The 22,887-nt window shown below is 37.7% G+C and overlaps 1 protein-coding gene across 1 annotated transcript in view; it reads right to left on the bottom strand.

Moving 5' to 3' along the window:
* Positions 1-22,887, bottom strand: part of MAP4K4 (mitogen-activated protein kinase kinase kinase kinase 4) — a 3,343,981-nt gene that overhangs the window by 2,923,208 nt on the left and 397,886 nt on the right. The window contains exon 5 of the mRNA XM_044071965.1: positions 7,014-7,854. Coding sequence (XP_043927900.1) covers positions 7,014-7,854 — 841 coding nt within the window. The remainder of the gene's footprint in view (positions 1-7,013; positions 7,855-22,887) is intronic.

Genomic DNA, 22,887 nt, shown 5'->3' on the forward strand with positions numbered 1-22,887 from the left:
ATGGCTCCTTTACCCTCATTCAATAACTGGCCACATTGTTGCTCTTGTGGGATCAGGGCTAGTTCACCAAGCCCCTTTCCATCTCAGACTGAATTTGCTTCCTGGCTGGCCAAGGGTTCCTGGCAATGATCACACCATCTTCTTCACGAATGTTGGGGGTGACATTAGTGTCTCATTTACTTCCCAGCTTGATTTCACCAGCCCTATCTCCTCTTAGAGGGGAAGACTGGGTTGTATGAAGTGGCCAGTCAGCAAGTCAAGCAGACCTTCCGGAGCTCCTGATGCCTTGAACCCCATAACTACAGCCTAGCTCTCAGGGAAACATGAAGCCTACACACATGCTATTCTTTGGACTTGCTATAAGGACAGCATTTCTTGGCACTGTGTAGCCAGCAGGTCAGTGCTACATGGATGCAACACCTAGTGTTCTCCCAGTTGTCATACAAGCAGTGAGACAGAGCTGCAATCTTCCATCCAGGACAGGCAACCCAAGGACAGACAACCCAAAAGCAACCAACCACTCACTCCCTAGTATGGATGAACTGAGTCGCAGTGAAGGATTCATGCTCTGCATCTTGAGGTCAAGTGAACAGAATGCAAAACTGCATTAAACTAATGATGGATACAATTCTAAAACTATACACACCCAATGAGTCAAGCACTATGCCTGCATTGGTCACAAACAAAATTAAAACATGAAAATCACAAATGTTAAAATACGGAAAAAGTTTATTGATACTAAAATCAAATATAAGGAAGGGCCTACAAGAAGAAAGCGCTAGCTAAAAGTACAGTTACAGGCATACCATACGTACACGGAAATGGTGCATTTCTTCTTTAAGAAGATACAGTGGTGAGTATCAAAATGCAATTCAAAATCTGTTCATAAAAGTAGACTTTTGGCAAGGTCATACATAGAAGGAAAGAAAACCACTAAAAAGCTACAATCTTATACCACAAAATCAAACATCCTGAGTCCACAGATGCAAAATAAGCCATGGCTGAAATATACCAACGGCACTCAGTAACCTGAATCAGAGAGGAACAAAGCAGCTGGCAGACAAGGAATGAATTGTAATTTATCACTACTACTAAAAGTGAATTTGCTTACAAATGTAGTCTTTTCAGCACAGCCTCGCATAATGAGGGAAAAAGCAATGAAAAAAATTTATATCAAGCAGTAAAATAGCCTGAGTAGCAAAGTCAGCCAAGGTTGAAATGTATAAACTGCAATTCTAATAAAGTTCAAAGCTGGATGAACCAATTGGTTAAAGGGTAAGGAATGAATTGGAGCTCACCTAGGTAACCTACTATCTACCCGAGGCTGTAATTTTCACCCAGAACATGCAAGCAAAACAGATACGTAAACACTGTAATAATGAAAACATAACGGAGGCAGAAAATGTTAGCAATAATCTCATTTCATAATTCTCATAATAAAGACAGAATTTAAGTGCAGACTTTCAGCACATTCCTACACACTAGAGAAACAAAACACAAAGTTGCAATTTTATACCAGGAATGACAATATCCCAAAGTCCAAAGCAGCAAAGCAAGTGAAGGATGACAACCAAAAAAACAATTACAGTGATCCAAACAAGGGTAACCAAGACCTTTGTAATAAAGCCAGAACATGTTGATTACAAATTCAAGATTATCAAATGAAGTAGAAACCACAGGAGAAGTGGGTTTCAATTTGGGCTTACAGAAATAAATAAAATGTGAGACACAGGCTGGAAAATTAAAGTGCAGTGCAGAGCTACGGCTTGTACTTGAGGCTTTTGACAAATACACACAAAAAATAAAGACAGCATAAAACAACATCCCGGATGGAATGATGCCATAGAAAAATATCATCTCACAGTAAAAGGAAATGCTTTAACAGCAGCAAATGAAGTTTTGTCAGTGTCAGTAACACAGTAGGTAATACACACGTATTTTGATTCCGAAGGCTGCGGGTTGCTCTTCCTTCACAAGGTACATAGATTGCTGACACTGCAATGTAGCATAAGAAGGTTGCTACACTCAGTGTGCCACTCTTAGTACGAGACATTAAGTAGAGATCCCATGTGCTTGAACTGGTGGTAGCTCAGGTGGATGTAAAGTATCTGGCTACACCTACTGCAAAAAGTAGGGGTCCTTTATTAAATAATATATCGACAATATTTACATCTTACACATTTACATCCTTTTCCGATCATGCTCCATCATTTACATAACTTGATACATACATTGCATGCTCTATTTTCATGCCTTCTCTGACTCCCACCCTTTTTTCTACAACAAAAGTCTTTTTTTCCAATATCTCTGCCAATAACATTTCCCATTAAATTTTAACTCATTCAATGTTATATAATATGGACTATATGGAACGGAAAATTAATTTTCAAATTCTTATAATATCCATATTCAAACATAGCCATATTTATATCCTCCATTTGCTTAATCCCTTTCCAATACATTTCACATTCCCAAAATTCTTTATCCTTTTACATCTTAAAAATACACTTTCGGCTGTTTCAACTTCACCACCATCATTGCATTTTCTTTCTTCTATTTTTCTATACTGCATATTTGATTTCTCTGGTATTTTTTTTTTTTTAATCTCCACAGAAAATTGCTGTAATCTACATACTTCGTACACAATTCTTTTCTCACTTCTGTAGCCCCCTTTTTTTTTTCTTCCTCCTTTTCCCATGTACAAATACAGTAATATTTATTCATTATATTTGAATCCCATTATTTTCTACCATGTTCTACAGAATTTATTTTCCATAATTTTTTCTTGCTGATCTTATTTCCCCATTCACAGTTTTCCTCCTAAATTTAATCATACACCACATTTTCTCATATTTTCCTCTTATTATACTTATTAATGGTTTGTTTTCCCCCTTTATCCAAATCAACACTTTATACTGATTTAATGAAGCTACATAAACCAGTGGATTTATTACACCCAAACCTTTTTCTTTAACATATAATGCACCTCTTTTTACTGGGTAAAATATGGATTCCCATATAAATGGAAACGCAACAGACATCAATTCTTTTTTCATATTGCATAGGGATCATATACATATTGCCAAGTATGCAATTTTTCCCAATAATACAGAATTTATCAAACACTTTTTTATGACAACTTCCCATTGCTGCAATTTAACTATATCCCTTCCAAAATGTATACCCAATATTTCTATTACTTCCACATTAAACTGAATATTTCTTATGTTTAACTATCATTACAACACCTTTACTTTTTTCCTATTTATACTCATAGCTATAGTCCTCAAATATTTATGAAGTTGCTTAATGGCTACTTCCATTCATTCTTTGTCATTAAAACAGTATCATCCTCATAAGGGTACATAACTAGTGCTTTAATCCCTTCTAAAGTCATATATTTTGCTACTTCTAATGCTGTATTTATTTTGCTAATGATTGCATTCATAACCAATGAAAATAAAATGTTACTCACTGGGCATCCTTGTCTTAACCAACCCTACCAACTACCATTTTAACTTCATTTTTCCATGTACTGTAACAAATACTTTTGATATCTTCTCACTTGTATTGTATTCTATTACCTACCATAAAATTTCATGTTATATCTTGTCAAATGCTTTACTCAACTCACCTGCCATGATTTTAACTTCTGTATTCCTATTCATTGCATCGCCCACAATTTCTCTTATAATCAATAACTCTCTATTTCCTTTTCCCAAATAGTTTCTTCCAATATTTCATTAAATTTTCCAACCTCTTTTTATTTTCATAAAAATCTTACAATCTCAATTATTCAATATCAACAGTCTCCAGTTTTTAATGCCCTCTTTTTCCCACAAATTCATAGCTCCAACACACATTTCTCTCTGAAAACCTTCATTTAAACATTCAACACTTCCATGAAATACTTCTGCCATTCTAACATGTCTTTATACTTAAGATATTCTACCCCATCCAATCCTGTTGCTGATTCAGTGCTTACTATTTAATAACGAAAATACAGGACAAGACCACCACTACGATGCACATAAAATTCCAAAGTTTAATTGTAGACTAGAATGAGCGCTTTCACGTGCCAAACGCTGCATGCTTCATCAGATTTCATTTACAAATCACAGAACAGTCTTTAAATATACTAACCATTCATTTACTAATCACAGAACAGTCTTTAAATATACTAACCAATTACACTTAATTAAATTCAATCAAGTAATTCATTTAGATCAGGCGAGTAGTCATAGTGGCTGTTGCAATGCTGTTAGTTCAATTCATAATAACCACTTATATCAAGAAAGACCTAAAACCATATGAAACTAAAAATATATATATGTTTCTATACAATATGCAACAAGATATATAAACATATGTAAGTATGTATGAAAAATATACAAAATATAAAAAATTTTTACATATGTTGATGTATAAAAATATGTATATATATAAAATATCTATAATGTATATAAAGAAATCATGAAATAATAATAAATTCATAAAAATAAAAATATCAATTCATTCATGGAGATGGTAAAAGCCATGTAAAAGTAATAATACTAAATAAATAAATGACGAAAAATATACTTGTATGCATAATTCTTATGTTTCCTGATGCTATTTAATATTTACGTGCAATTAATACTGGCTTAATACTAATGAATTGGTTTAAACCAGGTTCTATATGCGCTCGTAGTTTGAAAATCCAGCACAATTCAATAGATTCGAAGTAATTCTTATTATTCCCCCCTCTTATTTTTGGTTATCAATTGTAATACTTTGAACTCACAAATATGATCTTTAAAACTACTTGTATGTTTCGCCAATACATTCTGTTGGTTATTTTTCTTTATATCATATATGTGATTATATATCCTATTTTTTTAGTTTCCTGGATGTCATCCCCTACATAAAACGCTGAACAGCATGTGCAAGTTGCTAAATATACAAGATTTTCATCTTCGCAGCTAGCATGAAACTTAGGTTTAAATCTATAGTTGATAATAGGATGAATAAAATCTTGTTCCTTCGAAATAAACTTGCACATGTTACATTTTTTACAAGGATAAGTACCTACTATCATAATGCCTAATCATGCTGCTATTAAATTCATCATGATAATGTTCAGTACATAAAATTATTATGGTCTGAATCTTGGGGTCAGCAATAAGTACCTTCCAATTCTTATTAATGATGCAAACGATGTTTTTATTATCATTGGTGTATCTGGTAATAAAGGTGATTTTAGTAGCTCTATTTGTATTCAGTCTACCTCCTGCATAACTGGCGACTCTCCCGATGTAATTACTATTATCCCTGGGGACATCCATAACAGTTTCCTTTATTTTACTTAGCATAGAAACAGGATAATCCCTATCTGACAATAGAGTATACATGGCATTGAGTTCTTGTTGCCTATTAAGATCTTCTTTACAAAACCTCATAATTCTAAGGTATTGTCCCTTTACTATGTTACAAAAAACAAATCTGGGATGCATGCTACTAAAGTGCAATAATGCATTTTTCCAGCAAGGTTTTCTATGTAAAGTAGTAGAAATATTGCCTTGACTATCTTTCATTATACTTATGTCCAGGAAATTTATTTTATTGCATGAAAATTCAAGAGAAAATCTTAGAAAGTCAGTAGTAGATCCTAGATGGTTAATAAAGGCTTGTAATTGTTCTATACTGCCTTGCCAAAAGAATAGAACATCATCAACAAATCTTCTATACAGCAAAACTTTCTTAAAAAATGCACTGTCAAACATAAATTTCCTTTCCCATTGATGTACAACAAGATTTGCATATGAATTTGCACATGGGGCCCCCATGGCGACCCCCCCCCCATTTTTGAGCATACAGTACATCTCTATATAGAAAAACATTATTGGACAATACTAATTCCAAAAGTGCACATATCAAAATAACCTGTCCATTATTAAAATTCTCCAAAGTACATAGATATTCCCTTATGGCTTCTATACCAAAATCATTAGGAATGGACGTGAACAAATTTTTTACATCAAGCGTCACCAGTATGCCATTAATAAGCTGACAGCAATCTGTAAGAATTACAGGTATGTTTCTAACTACTGGTCCCAATAAACTTTCCAAATAGTTGGAAATTCTCTCAGTAACCCAGCTATCACCTGCCACACTATGGGTCTCATTGGGGGGGGGGGGGGGGGTAAAATGCCTTTGTGCATCTTCGGTAACCCTTTTATATAAGGTACCAATGGAAATTCAACCAAAAAGTATTCATATAATTCTTGTGTAACCTGTCTGCACATTAATAGGTCATAGAGATTGTCATATACTCTCATAATCAGTTTGGTCAGATATTCAGAATCAACCTTCAAATATGTATTAATATCTTGCAACATATCCGTCATGGATATGTGGTAATCATCTGTATTAATACCAAACCTCCCCCCTTATCAGCTGGTTTGATGGTTAATTCAACATTTTTAGAAAGGTTATACAAAGATGCTTGTTGCTCCCTGTTCAAATTAAAATAAGTACATTTGCGTTCATGTTTTTTAAAATAGTTATACAAGTCATTTTCACATAACTGTATAAAACATTCAACATTGGCTGAAAATGGAGGCATAAAAGAACTTTTACATTTAAATCTATTCATATTTTGTGCGGACCTGACATTATCATTGTTAAACAATTTAAGTGCAAATGTGCGTCCAAATAGATGCAAATCCGTCAACAGTTCACTTAAGTCACTACCCTGTGACGGTATGAAAGATAAACCTTTGTTCAACAACGAATAGTCTGCTTCAGTAAGTTCGAACCTGGATAAGTTGAAAACCAATTGATTTAATTCCTGATTCTTCGTTCGTTGGTCTGGAATCCTCCTGAGAACTTTCGCTTCCTCCGTCCCCGACTGTGTGACCTGTCTCTGAAAGGTTGCGGAGTTTCACTGGATACGGTAAAAAACTTGCTGAGCCTTTACTCAGCGCTTTCGGTCTGGCTCCCAGACCGTTAGCTTCCTATTGTTCGGTTAATGCCTGCTGATTAGGCGGTGGTGTAGCTGCTGATGACGTGATATTTAAAAGTAAAATATCACTTAAAGACTCAGTAGGCATATCAGAATCAGTAACATTCTTGCTGTCAGTAGCTTCATTAATATTCGATGTAACATTGTTTGGAACCTTATTATTATTAAAGGGAGAGCTACGCTTTTCAGCATATCTATTATCAGAAGTTGCCTGGCTGGTCGTTAAGTTATTCTTCGACCAGACAAAAACCTGTCCTGCAGAGAAATCTCTATAGTCCCGTTGCAACTTCCGATATTTTGTTTGTTGTAGCCTATCACTATAAGCAGCTACTTGAGCATATAAATTCTCCAATTTTCTTATAAATATCACATTCTTGAAGCGAGCTCGTATATCTGTATTCAACGCTTCTACCTTCCGCATGAGCTCAGCTTCAATAGGTGAAAAATAGTCCATCAATAATTTCACATAATTATTGCTCAGTTCTAAATTCAATTTTTGCCATCTATTAAGCAGTTCTGGATGACTATCTCCATATGTAGGCATGCACAAAACTCTCATGCCTCGAGGTACAATCTGAAAATGTAGACTGGCCTCCATGTGTCGCCTCTGCCAAATGAGTCTTTGTAATTTATATAAGCTGTTTTCTAATTCTCTGCTTAAATCATTAAACTCATTTAGATTATTTACAGTACCTGTTGGAGGTGGCAATGAAAGTGGATGTAGCTCCAGGGTAAGTAAAGGATTACTGCCCGGTTCAAGGATATCATTCCATTTCTGATTTAAATTCATAGGTTCAGGATTATAGTCCAGTTCCACATTAGAAATGTTAGAAGGCTCCATAGTGTGATCGCTGTTGACACCAAATAATGGAAGCAATAAAGTGAAACAAGGTACAGCTGCTCTCCAAAGGTCTCGATTCCAGAAAAGAAACCAAACAATAACGAAAATACAGGACAAGACCACCACTACGATGCACATAAAATTCCAAAGTTTAATTGTAGACAAGAATGAGCGCTTTCACGTACCAAACGCTGCACGCTTCATCAGATTTCATTTACTAATCACAGAACAGTCTTTAAATATACTAACCAATTACACTTAATTAAATTCAATCAAGTAATTCATTTAGATCAGGCGAGTAGTCATAGTGACTGTTGCAATGCTGTTAGTTCAAGTCATAATAACCACTTATATCAAGAAAGACCTAAATCCATGTGAAACTAAAAATATATATATGTTTCCATACAATATGCAACAAGATATATAAACATATGCAAGTACGTATGTAAAAACAGAAATGTAAAAATGTATGAAAAATATACAAAATATAAAAATGTTTTACATATGTTAATGTATAAAAATATGTATATATAAAATATCTATAATGTATATAAATAAAGAAATCATGATGCTTGCTATTTAACAGCTTACTCATGTCTTCCATGGTTATTTCATTTTCTAATTCATTATCCTGTTTTATCTTTTTGAACATTCTACTTTTGTTTTCTATTTTCTTTAAATGTTTTTTCTATATATTGCTTTATTACATTCATTTCTTTTAAACTTATAACATCTTCTCCTCTCTCATTTCTTATTTCTCCCATTTGGTTTTCTTTTACAATTTTATTCAACTAAGGTTCCACCTCTTCCCATTCCCTTGTAAAAGAAAATCTTTAAATATTCTTTTGAATCTCTCTTGGCATATCTCATACATCTTCTCGCTTTCAAAAAAAATCTTATTTCTTAATAAATCTCTAAAAGCATCATTACTTTGTATTTTTTCATCCCCCCGCTTTTTTTTTTTTTAGATTTTGCCATTTCAAAAAAAAAAACATTTTTACATTTATTCTTAAACTTATCCACCAAAACGTCCATTTTTTTAAAACTCTCTCATACCAACACAATCTTTCCATAACTGCCTAACCAAGTCTATACTTTCTTTATCTAAATCTTTCTCATTTATCTTTTAATATCTTTATCTATTTTCAAATATCTTTCTTTCTTGAACCTCTATCCAAATTGCCAAATGATCTGAAAATCCTGCAGCTTTTATCCCTTCTTGTATAATTCAAACTTTCAGAAATAATCTCTGTTCTAAAATTATTTCTTCTAAATCCACTGTTTATTGTACACACACACACACACACACACACACACACACACGCACACACACACACACACGCACACACACACACACACACACACACACACACACACACACACACGCACACACACACACACACACACACACACAATCTTTCCACTTCTAATTTCTGAAATTATTTTACCATCACCCTCTTTTTCTCTCAGGTTACAAATAAAATCCCCCACTAATATCAGATCCATGTTCACACTTACTAGAATTTTTTTTAAAACATTTCCCTCTCTTTCTTTGTCATATATTCTTAAACTGCTATAATTCCATAAACCTGTTATTTCCAACTCAGGTCTACAACTGTTACCCTAAGTAATATTAAGGAAACGTAAAATTCCTATCGAGCTTTTACATAACATTCCTATACCTGTGCATGTCTTTTCCTATATTCCAAATAATCTCCCCATAACATTTCTGCATGTAATCTCTACTCTTCTGTTAAAATTATTGTATCTTCTGCTATAATAACCATACCAAGTGTGACACAACACTAATACCCCTAATCTTTACATTCTTTATACTATTCACATTTACTGCCCAAAATTCTCAGCTCTGCTTTTACTCCTCCTTATTTTTCTCTTTATTCTACTATTTTTCCCTTTATTTTCTTTCATACATAAACCTTTGAATTTCCCCCATCTTTTACTCTTTTCCCAAGAGAAGTTTTCCTTCCCTTCGCCATTCCAACTAATTTCTTCATAGCTTGTTTCTACCATTACTTCTTGCTCTTCTTTTTCTATATTTCTATCTTTTACATTTCCAATTTCTCCTGGCTTATTATCCAACACCGACAGCTCTTTATATTTCTCTCTCTTGCTCAGTTTCTTGAATTCCACCTTTCTTCTTTTCTTGTGTTTTCCTTACAATCCATCCATAAATGACCTGTTTTTTTCACATTCAAAACATTTCAATTCATATCTCCTTGCATCATGACCCACTTTATCACAAATGTTAGTTTTATCACAATTAATTAAATGATCAAATTTTCCACAAAAAAGTTTTCCCCAATATGTCAGTGCCTTTGCTTCCTTCTACATTTATAACACTCTGAATACGCACTATTTTTTCATTTCTCATTTTTAATATATTACACTCCCAACCCCCAGTCCATAAACCTCAATTATAAATTATGGTAATGTCATAACATCTTTAAATGCAGTATGCAAAAAATTTAAAGATTTTTCGACTTAAATGTCACAAAACATGTCTATTAATATGAATAAATGCTCTTACCTCTTTGGTGAAATGCTTGTGCCATTATGTTATCCCAAATGGCATAACTGTAAAGCTCTTCTCCTTTACAACTTGATTCTTACTAAATCCTCCTTTCTTATTAATTTTGTCTTATTCTCTTCTCTCTCCCCGTTTCACCATCTCTGCATATGAATTCTCCACTTTTATTACTTCTAATATCTCCTCACAAAATTCTTCTCACTTTCTGGCTCACTTTTGTTTATTAAAATTGATTAAATCCTGTAGATAAACATCCTGCAACCTTCCTGATTGAATCTATTCCTCGTTCTCCTCTCTGAATAATTGCTCCTGGAAATGAACTTCTGAATTTTGTGAAGGTTCAGCTACCTTCACATTACTCTGAACATACACATCTCCCTTCCCTCTGCAAACAGGCACCTATCCTCCAAGCTTGCATGCCCACGCATTATCTATTTCTTTCTTTTGCAAAGGCTCAACTCCCTTCGCACCAGACAGAATTTCTGGTCACTCTCACCTTTCCTCTCCAAGCTCACTGCTATGAAGAGCACAGTTGTGTAAAATCTTAACACAACAGTAGACGCCCTTTTCTCTTCACTGTTTAAATATTCATTACAATAGGGATCCCCTGCCAAGAGAGGCCCAACATCCAGCCAGTACACCAAATCCTTTGCGTTACTTCAATGTATGCCATGTGTCACGTGTATACTCCTCATGTAGCCTAGGGCATAGAAGTGACGTCCGGACGTACCATCCTCAAAACTGAGAGCCCCGGTAGGAATGCCAGTCCAAGGAAGAGACAGGTAATCAGTACAGCCAGAAGAGAAATGGACCACAGGTAGGAGGAAGGGAGTGAATACTGTAATAGTGAAGACAAAGACATCTACTGTTATGGTAAGGTTTTACACAACTGTACTATGTCCTTCCACTTCACTACTGCAGTACTCAATAGAATAGGGAGAGTGCCACAGCTCCGGAATCAGGAGGAGGAAGGACCATCAGAGCTCTCGAGGAAGCCGTGAAGGATGGCCCTAGTAAAACCAGCTCTGGAAATTCCATCCAACTTGTAGTGCTTGGTAAATGTATGCACAGTCAGGCAGGTGCCTCAAGAACAGAGCTAATATCCAAACCCTTGAAAAAAGCAGCAACAGGAGCCACAGCTCCAGTAGAAAGAGCAACAGAAGGAACGCTCTTATCATGAAAGGAGTAACTAAAAAGAAATGGCTTTAGAAATTCAAGAAGAAATAGTTTGCTTGGACACAGCCATTCCTAAAGACCTAGGATGAAAGGAAACAAAGCAACAAGCTTATTGTACATTTTTTATTTTTTTAGATTTTTCCCCCAACAGATTTGTTTTTCAGTTGAATTGTACAGGTTATGGATCACATTAAAGGTGGGAAAAGTTTTGAAATAATTTATTGTGGTCGTATTTTTTATATCACAAAAACCTGGCCTTTTTACCAGGGGTGTGTACACTTCTTATTTCCACTGCATTGTTCTTACAAATTCTATTTATTTATATACAATTTGCTTCTTAAAGATCCTATTTTCAGTTCTATTAACTTTTTTTTTAAACAATACTGCATACTTCAAACCTAGTTGGCTTAGATTTTGATTTGCATTTTCAAATTGCTTTTTTGGCAGCCAACAGAATTAAACTTAAGGTCTTACTGCAGCTACGCAATTCAGGCCCAGAGTCTCATCTCAAATTAATCATTTCCTTAGTTACAGACATTTGGTCCCTCAATATGTCTGACAAATTATACTATACGAAATTTTTAAAATCTGCCAACTAATACTCCCAGAAAACATGTTCCCAGTTGCCACTTTCTTCCTCCTTGCGCCTCCAATAATTATCTGTCTATGAGAAAATCCTTTATAGTCTACCTGGGGAATAAAAATACCTATGTAAACACTTGCAAGCAAACATGCTAAACCTTCTGGACTTTGTTACATACCTGAGAGACATAGTATGTCCTCCCATTGTTCCCTTGTAAATTCCTTTTCCAATATCCAATCTTTAACCTCTTGTAGCAGATTGTTACATTTATCGTGCAATATTTTATATCCCCTACTAATTATCCTTTTTTCACACCAGATTCTGCTCTTGATTCAACTAAAAAACCTACCAAAGTAGGTCTTTCACTTATCAGTCCCCCATGCCTTTCTCTTTGCATATACTCTGATACTGATTCTTGGTAGGGAAGGCCCCTCTTAAAAATTTTGACCAAAGAATCCAGATCTTCCTCTACTGCTGTAAATCTCGAGGGGCCAACATTATGAATATAAAGAAATCCAATAAACCCTTATTTTGAATATTTTAAAAATGTTTAAACTAAAGCATATAACTAAACATAGATATGCCTTAGCTGTGCAACTGCCTTAGATCAGTTTTTTTTAATAATACATATTTGACTTTTGTCCTATTAACTGGAAAAAGGGATATGCTTAACTTGATTTAATAACAAGTTTTACAGTGAACAAGTAACACTTTCCAAAATAATTGCATCATAAGGATAAGCTATTTTTTAATGTAGATTATTAGTAGCATGCAATGTTGGAGAAAGATGGAAAATTTACCCAACTCCTGATTTTTTTTTTAAAGGATCATAGCAAGTTACTAGGCTACTGGACCTGAGGCCCTTATATACCTAGCCAAGAGTTTAGCTGCACAGATGTCAGCATTTTCCAGGGTTAGGAATGCTTGCAATGAGTGCGGTTTCATGTTTAGACTCCTATCATTTAGCAGCATGACCTTTAATTTGTGTTTTGTTCACTACAACACCCTAAAACAAGTACTTGCAATCAGTATGACAGGAAACTGCACTAGGTACACTACTGATCAACTCCAAACGTTCTTTAGTACAATTGTAATTAATAGTAATTCCGAGTCCCTTTTGTCTTTCTACTCAACACAACTTCAAAATAACATACAAGTTAACTCTATACTTTGCAAAACTACCATGGAACACCTTAGCTATTACTTCATTTAAAATCAGGCATGCAAAAGGTCACCTGAAAGGCTGTTGCTTCTAACAGCCTTGTTGGTCCTCATACTAGTGTGGTCAAAACTGTACTTTACATATGGGGTGATGTAAAATATAACCCCCTTCCACACAACTGTATAAACAAGACTAACAAGGGCTGGTAAGACTGCTTTGGAAAAAAAAAAATAGCTGAGCAAACTTTTTTTTTATTAATTTTTTCTCCTTGGAATCTTGTCCATGTGCAGTAAGAGCTGTAATGTAGATATTCCTTGCTTTTCACCATATTAAGTTGTGGCCAACATCTACTACATTCTTTCACTTTAAAGAACATTAAGCAAACTGAAATATATACTTCTGTTTTCCATTGACTTGTAAATGCTGCACTTTGTCAATTTCAAAAGCCCATTCAGGCCTGAATTTGAGGGTACCGGCAAGTGACGCACACACTTGGTCTTTCTCTACTGCTTCAACATAGTCTTAAAATATTTTCAGGACAATACACTTGAGCAGTCAAGCTTATAACAAACATTACATGACTTATCAGTCATTAACAATAGCACACAAAATAATGTTAAATACATTCAAGTCTATCAGAACAAGAAAAATGCGTATTTCACTGTCACTGAAAATGACAATCTATTTATTTTTTTAAGAAAGTTCTTTTGTTCTCATTTCATAAGATCACACTAATGACATGATTCAGAGCCAACTCTGATACAAAACAGTCAACAAGGGTCCAGTTAGCTGCCTGGGCAATGGAGGAATTGGTGCAGGAATGATACGATGATGAGGCTATGCCTTCAGAAGTGTTGTACACCCATCTAGAGAGAACACTTGACATTAGAATTCTCAGTGGAAATTGCACAGCAGATACAGGCATATGTCATAAGGGGAGGGGGCAAGGCTGTAGAGTATTGAGTTTTTCTCAAAAATGGATGACACACCCCTTACAGGTTATCGCTGTATGCCAACACACTGGATGTCTACAGACATGCATGGGGAAAAGCTGGGTTATAAATAGAAAACCCAATCCCCAAAATGGATGATGGCATTACTCACAGTTTACCTGACCCTCAACCACATGAGAATGAATGGCTTTGTAAGACTCTCAACCATTAGGAAATGAATGGGTCAAAACAGTGGCAGGGAAGTCAATGGTCAGAGAGGACTGAACAAAAAAGTACAGTTGTGTACACTTACCATAAATGTAGATGTTGGAGTGTATTCACTGTTGCAGTCATTACATTTGGGTAATCTGCTGGCAGGTTGCCCTCAGTCGGCCTGAATTCTAATGTCTTGAGTCCTGCGTCGGTTGCTGTCTCCTCTTCCATGACGTCAGGTAGTCAGGGGTATAAAACATGCAGCCAATGCCATTTTCTTTAGTTTTTCTTGCCCCAGATGTCAGGTGCCCCCAAAAAGGTAGCAAAAAAAATATTTATATATATACACACATATACATGCATCAATATAAACTTTACCTTCATCTACAAGCAAATACACCACATAGGTTGTAGAAGACAGAGAAGGAAAGATAAACTCCAGAATGAGAGGGGGATGGCGGGAGGGTAACTTGGACTGCAACAGTGAATACACTTGAACATCTACATTTATGGTAAGTGTACACAACTGTACTATGTTCTTCATGCTTCACTGTTGCAGTCATTACATTTGGGTAGAATCCCAAAGCTATGGTTGGGAGGCTGGAGCTAAACAGCATTAGGCGTGGCTATAAGGCCCTGCAGAACTGCAGTGGCAAAGCCTGCCCTGGACTTAGAGTAGAGAGGCAAATGATAATGCTTTGTAAAGGTGTGAACAGAATTCCAAGTAGCAGCCTCTAGAATGTCTTTGGTTGGTACTCCTCTGAGAAAGGCTGCTGAAGTAGCTGCAGCTCTGGTGGAATGAGACCTACTGCCCTTGGGCACAGGTTTACCATGGTGTAAGTAGCAGAAACGGATGCAGCGGCTTATCCACTTCTGTTTTGAAATAGCCTTTCCTTCTGATCCTGCACCATATGTCACCAGTAATTGCTCAGTTTTTCTTAGAGCTTTAGTTATGCTCAAGTAGAATCTTAGCTGTGTACGTCCAAGGAATGCAGAATTCTCTCCCCCTTGTTCTGCGGATTTGGATAAAAGGTTGGCAGATGAACTGTTTGGTTAAGAGCCACAATGGAAACCACCTTGGGCATAAATGTAGGATTTGTCCTCAGAGACACCCTGTCTGGGTAAAATATGATAGAAGGCTCTAAAGCCATGAGGACCTGTAGCTCTGAAACTCTTCTTGCTGAAGTAATTGCTAGTAGCAGAGCTGTTTTCTAAGATAAGAACTTTATATCAGCGGTAGCAGCTGGTTCTCATGGAAGCAGGGTGAGCTTTTCCAACACATAATTGAGGTCCCATGCAGGTAATGGTGATCTTCTAGGAGGCCTTAAATTTTTGGCTCCTCTAAGATACTGTTTTAGTAAAAGATGAGAAAAGATTGGTGGCTCTGTATTGTAATGAGCCGAAATGGCAGAGGCATGGATTTTGATTGACGAGAAAGGTAGGCCATTGTCAAGCATCTCAGTTAAGTATTGTAATATCTGAGGAATATTTGGTTCTGATGTATCAGTTCCTTGTGCATGATTACAAGCACAGAATCTCTTCCATTTGTCAGTATAAGATTTTCTAGTACTAGGCCTTCTGGCTTCCAAAATGACATCCATCACAGCTTTACTGAGAGGTGTTGTTTGTATAACTACATGATCAGCCATGCTGCCAGGTTCAGTGTCTGCAGTTGATTGTGCAGGATCTGATTGTTTTGCTGGGACAGTAGTTGAGGTCTTTGAGGTAAGGTCCAAGCTGGGTATTGAGACAAGTTCCTTAGGATTGGGCACCAGCATTGGCGGGGCCAGTCTGGGGCAATTAGTATCATCTTTGGTATCTCTTGTCCGACTTTTAGGAGGACCTTGGGGAGAAGAGGCAGAGGAGGAAAGGCGTTAACTGATAGGTTTTTCCAACTAAAGGATAGGGCGTCCACTTTCCATGCTTGTCTGTGATAAGTCCTTGCACAGAATCTTTTCAATTGATAATTTTGAGAAGAGGCAAATAGAGCTATGGGCTCCCCCATTTCTCTGTTATCATGCTGAAGACTTGGGGATTTAGTTAATCGTCTGCCAGAGTACTTTGCTTTCCTGGCAGGAATTGAGCTTGAAGATGTATTTGGTAGGTCAAAGCTGTGTCCCACAGTGCCATGGCTAATCTGCAAAGGGGGTATGAGTGTGTGCCCCCTTGCTTGTTTATATACCACATAACCGTGGTGTTGTCCCATCTTTAGCAGTAGTTGCTCTGGATGAAGTAAGTCCTTGAAGGCTGTTAGGGCATTTTGAACAGCTAGCATCTTTCTGGTTGATATGTAGATGCATTTTGTTTTGGCGTCCATATGCCCTGAATGCATCTTCCTGCCATGTGGGCCTCCAGGCATAATCTGATGAGTCTGTTAAGATTTGGCTGGCAGGAGGTAGAGTGAAGGCCCGTCCCATGTTTTGGTGACATGCATTTGCCCACCATAGAAACTCCTGTTGTAGGCAGGGAATGAGAGGAATCATTGCTTCCAGACTGTGAGAATGTTGACTCCATAAACTTTTTAAGTACCATTGAAGTTTCCTCATATGCAGTCTTGCATATGGAGTCAGTAGGATGCAGGATGCCATGAAGCCCAGAGCCTGCAAAATTTGTCTTGCAGATAACTGGGTTTTTGTTGCCATCAATTTGAAGTAAGTAGTCAGTTGCCTTTGCTTGTCTGGTGTGAGGTAAGCCATCCGGGCAGTTGTATTCAAGCTTGCACCCAGGAATGTTATCTTTTGAGAGGGTACCAGTTGTGCTTTCTTTTCGTTTATTGTGTACCCTAGGCATGTTAGAAGCCTTTTCACAAACGCCAGGTGTCGAAGAAGAATGCCCTTCTTCTCTGCTTGAATGAGACATTTTTCCAAGTAAGGATATATCTGTATACTTCTTTGTCTGCAAAATGCAATTACTGGTGCCAGGCACTTTGTAAAGACCCTGGGCGCAGTAAATAAGCCAAAGGGCAGTGCAGAGAATTGGTAATGCATTAAGCCAGCCTTGAATTTGAGGTATCTTCTGCACGATTGTCTTGTTGGGACACGCAGGTATGCCTCTCTTAGGTCTAATGTCACCAGCCAAGCATGGGCAGAAGCTGCTGCAAAGTCAGCATTTTGAATTTTGGAATGTCCAGGTATCTGCTCATAACCGATAAATCCAGTATTGGCCGCCACACCTTGTCCTTTCTGGGTACCAAAAACAGTCGAGTAAAAACCTTGTCCTTTTTCCTGTTCTGGTACTGGCTGAATGGCCCCCATATCCATGAGGGACGTAATCTGTTTCTGTGCCTCTGCCCATTGATTTTTTGGCAGATCTGGCCAACCATTTGCCATTGGCAGAGTGTGGAAATGGAATATGTATCCCTGTGATACTATGTTTAGTACCCACTTGCCCTGGGTTATTAACTGCCAATTTTGAGCAAAGAGTGCTAATTTTCCCCCTATGGGTGCTGCCAAAAGATAAGTGCTTGGTGTAGGCAGAGGGAAGTCACTGGGATTGTTTTCTGTAGGTTTGCGCTTCATCTCCTCCAGATTAACTCTAACCTGTGGAACTTGTTTAACTTGCTTACTTAAGTAATCTCTGTAAATAGTCTGTTTGTAACGTAATGCTGGTATTATGTAATGCTATATCTGCTTACCCTTGGAGCTTTTCTTCCCAGGCCTGCGCTGAAGATGGACATGCAACCAGTCGGACTACCCTGGTCAACAAATGTAAAATAAAAATAAATAAATAAAAAATTTGGAGGTAGAAGCACCCCATTGCTTTGACCTGTATGTATCTTGCGCCTGGTATCTGGAACCCTTAGGGCATCTGGATTTGCCCCTTTGAGCTCTGTCTGACACAGGAAAGGACCAATTTTTTGTAGGCCAGTGTCTACTGAATCTTGGTGGTTGCACTAGTAAGAAGTCTAACAGTTTGCACAGACTTAGCTTTGTCTTCCATTTTCTTTAAAACCTCTTCTGACTTGATACCAAACAGAGAATCATGCTGTAAAGGTGCATCTAGCAATTTAGCTTTAACATGATCAGGCAAATTTTGTTCCTTTAGCCAGGTATGCCTCCTAATCACAGATCCAATAACTGCAGCCCTGCAGGAAACCTCTAAGGAGTCAAAACCACGTTGCAAAGTATGCTTTCCAACCTGTTCAGCTGCATGCAATAACTCTTGCAATTCTTTATTTTCTGCACATTCAGAAATCAACATCACTTTCTGTTTCAGCAATCCCATAACGTTGGTACTTAAGCATATGAAATTGACAGTTTAAGGCACTGATTGCCAAGGTTGCAGATGTATAAACCTTTCTTCCCCATCTGTCCAGTGCCCTTGAATCTCTGTCAGAGGTGGTAGGATTTTTTGCTGTTGAGGCCTTGCCTCCCTTTGGACCGGTGAAATAATTTCAGGATCAGCAGCAGGGTTTCTAAATAAAAATTTATGTGAGTCAGGGACCCTGTAATATCTGTCAGGCTTACTGAGAGCCGGAGGTAAGGAGTCAGGGGTCAAGCTTGACTCTGAAAACACATCATCCACAATGTCTAAAACAGGGGGAATGGCTAAAGGCCTGTGCTGAGGGAGAAGGAAATCCCTGAGCCTCTTTTTTGATTCTGAGAAGTCTTGACTCCCAGTGAAAATGCTCCCTCAAAGTATGCAAGGTTTCTCCAAATGAATAATCCTCAGGAGGAGATGCAGATGGTATAGACTCCTCTGCATCAGAATCCTCATAGGGAGGTATAGATAATTCCTGATCAGAAGAGGAATCAGAAAAAAATAGAAACCTGATCTGAAGATTCATAATCAGTGTCTTGCCTAGGCCTCTTATCTGGAGAGGGATGGGTACACCTGATCAAGGTAATAAGGTCTTCTGCCATTTTGATTATCTGTTTTTTAGGCATAGAGGCCTGTGCACGTGGCTCATGCGTCAGTTTGTTAGTTCTAGAAGTTGCCTTTGTCTTTGGTTTTGCAACTGTCGTCGGTTTGATATACAAATGTTGAGGTCTGAATACACCCTCAGAAGCTGGTGCCTACTCAGCGGCTTTGGACCCACCTGAGGGAGATGCATCTGTCGGTCCAATACCTTGAGTATCTTGCGGCATGCCGGACTCCACATGTGTGTCTGTAGAGGCCTGCGACGAAGGTAGCGGGTGTCAGGGGGCTGCGAAAGTGCCTCACTGAGTACTGGCAAACCGGCGACTGGCTTAGGAGAAGCTTCGTCGGTTTTGGATCTCTACTGCCTTACTCTGTCTTTTTCTTTGCGTTTTTTATGCACTCCGATAGTCGGATTGCTATCCGATGACATTTCTGGGTAGTTAAATCTGTTTCCAAAATACTTTGAGGCAAAAATATACAGACGCCTAATAGTGCGTTGGTTAAATCTATCACAAAACCGACAGCCAGGCATGTTGTGATCAGGGCCTAGGCAAGGAATATAGTATAAATAGAAATCCTTATGAGGTATTTGCTTCCCACAAGTAATACAATTAACTTTTTCTGACATCGGTATGGAGCAAGAAAAAAGTTTCCCCAACGGGGTACTTGGCTTTAGTGAAGACTTCGGTTCTGAAACTCAAACTCGAATATTTCAGTAGTCGGCCAACCGGCACTTGCGAAATGCTTCTGCTTCGGGCACTACGCGGCAAGAAAGACTAAAGAAAATGTCGTCGGCTGCATGTTTTATACCCCTGACGACCTGACGTCATGGAAGAGGAGACAGCAACTGAGGCAGGACCCAAGACTTTGGAATTCAGGCCGACTGAGGGCAACCTGCCAGCAGATTACCCAAATGTAATTACTGAAACAGTGAAACACGAAGAACATCTAGTTAAATGTTTATGATAAACACGGTCTTGCCAGCCCAAAACTATGTAAAATGCCCATGTTAGAGGAGAAAAAAGGGGAGGAAAAAGGCAACAAACAGTAAATAGATGTAAAATACTACTAGTGATACCTAGCAATACAGAACCAAAACTGCTTGAAATATGCTAGTAAATTTCTCAGAATAATGTGTCATGACCCTCAGCTACAGAATGTATTTAAGATGGCGAGTCCTGGCATAAAAACATGTACATTATTTATTTCACTCCTGAAGAGAACTAAATTCTGGTGGTTGTGGTGAGATCATAAAACCATTGACAAAAAGCTTCCATATTCAGGAGAAACAAATGTTTTTTGACTCAACATCTAAAAAACAAATCTGCAAATATATATTCTAGGTATGTACTGCAGACTCCAGCCAATCTGAAGTCATTATCACACTAACTGAAATGTGGAATAATGCAGTATGCCACACTATGACAGTGAAGCACCTGTAAATCCCCATATTTGGTACCCATGTATAAAAAAGGTCGCATGACATTTACCCTTACAAGCTGCTTAACAAAATTTTCAAGTAATGACAACTGGGAAACCATCTGTAAAATGCAAATATTGCAATTCTAATTACTGGAACTTTAATGCAACAAATGGTGAATCCAGAACTTCTTGTCCATGTCAGAGCAGGAAGTTTTGCCAATTAAACACTTTTGCACTGTGAAAAAATGTTGCCTCTCCTAGACAAATTTTGTTTTTTTAAACATCTGAAGTGACAACTCAGTAAAAACATATTCTAATTATGTGCTATGCTTTCTAAGCTGAGCAAACATCAGGCATCTACCCTAAATGAATTCTAGTGCAATATACAAAGCCAGACCGAGACAATAAAATGACTACCAAGTCTTGACTATGACTCAGCATCTCAAACCTCTTCAAATGTTACTGACAAACGTTTACAAAACTATCCCTGGGCAGTCACTTACATAATGCACCTATGACTACCATTCCTGCCTTACAGATTTTAGTACAGCTTGCTACAATACGCAAGTTTTACTTCTGATGAAACAACACAGATAGATTTACATGTTTTACAGTGGTATAAAAAGTGTACACACCCCTGCTAAAATGCCTAGTTTTTGTGATAATGAGACCACAATAAATCATTTCAAAACTTTCCCACCTTTAATGTGACCTATAACCTGTACAATTGAATTGAAAAACAATCAAATCTGTTGGGGGGAAAAATATAATAAAACGTACAATAAGCTGGTTGCATAAGTGTGCACACCCTTAAACTAATACTTTGTTGAAGCACCTTTTGATTTAATTACAGCATTCAGTCTTCTTGGGTAGGAGTCTATAAGCACAGCACATCTTGACTTGGCAATATTTGACCACTCTTCCTTGCAAAAGCACTCCAAATTTGTCAGATGGCAACTGCATCTCTTGTGCACATTCTTAGGTTACCCCACAGATCTTCTATTGGGTATAGGTCTGCGATCTGGCCGGGCCATTCCAAAACTAATTTTCTTCTGGTGAAGCCATTCTTTTGTCGATTTAGATGTATGCTTGGGGTTCACTGTCATGTTGAAAGGTGAAATTCCTCTTCATTTTCAGCTTTCTAGCAGACGCCTGAAGGTTTTGGGCCAAAAGTGACTGGTATTTGGAACTGTTCATAATTCCCTCCACCTTGACTAAACCCCCAGTTCCAGCTGAAAAAAGCAACCTCAAAGCATAATACTGCCACCACCATGCTTCACCGTGGGGATGGTGTTCTTTTGGTGAAGCAAAGTGTTGTTTTTGCACCAAACGTTCCTTTTGGAATTGTGGCCAAAAAGTTCAACCTTGGTCTTATCAGACCATAACACATTTTCCCACACACTTTTGGGAGACCTGATCAAGAAGTTATGTACTTACCATAATGTTCGATGTATGTAGTCCATCTCGCCTCACATTCTTACCCGTGGGTTCGGAGCCAAATATCGGCTCCGACTCGGCAGATTTTACTAGTTCGAAGTCTTTCATTGGCTGGGCTAAGCAGGTATCCCATGGTGCACTGCTCCATATCCCCAGATCTAGTTTGCTGCAAAACTCATTTATACTCCATGCACACATCACATCCAGGTAAAGAATAAGCTAAGCAAGGGAACTCTGCAGATGACAACGTAACCTCCAAATCCTCCAGGAAGGGGGAAGGTGGGAGGGTAAGTAAGAATGTGAGGCGACATTGACTACATACATCGAACGTTATGGCGAGTACATAACTTCTTGATGTTACGCAGTCCTATCTCGCCTACATTCTTACCCGTGGGACAGCATCCCTAGCACCTACATCCTGGGTGGCTCATAGGAAAATACTCCTGAGGACAGTGGAGACACAGGAAACCTGCCCCTGGAGACCACATCCAATTTGTAATGAGAAACAAATGTGTGAGAAGCCCAAGTAGCTGCAGCACATATATCAACCATTGACAATCTGGCTTGTTAGGCTGTGGATGTGGAAACAGCCCGAGTAGAGTGAGCCTTGACCGGAAATGGCAGATCTTTACCTCCTGCTTGATAGATGAAAGAGATACAACTAGATATCCATCTAGACAGTGTGACTCTGGATACCGGGGAACCCATTC

The sequence above is a fragment of the Protopterus annectens genome, chromosome 5.part0 (genome assembly GCF_019279795.1).
Source record: "Protopterus annectens isolate FY-2018-M chromosome 5.part0, PAN1.0, whole genome shotgun sequence".
NCBI classification, from domain to species: Eukaryota; Metazoa; Chordata; order Ceratodontiformes; family Protopteridae; genus Protopterus; species Protopterus annectens.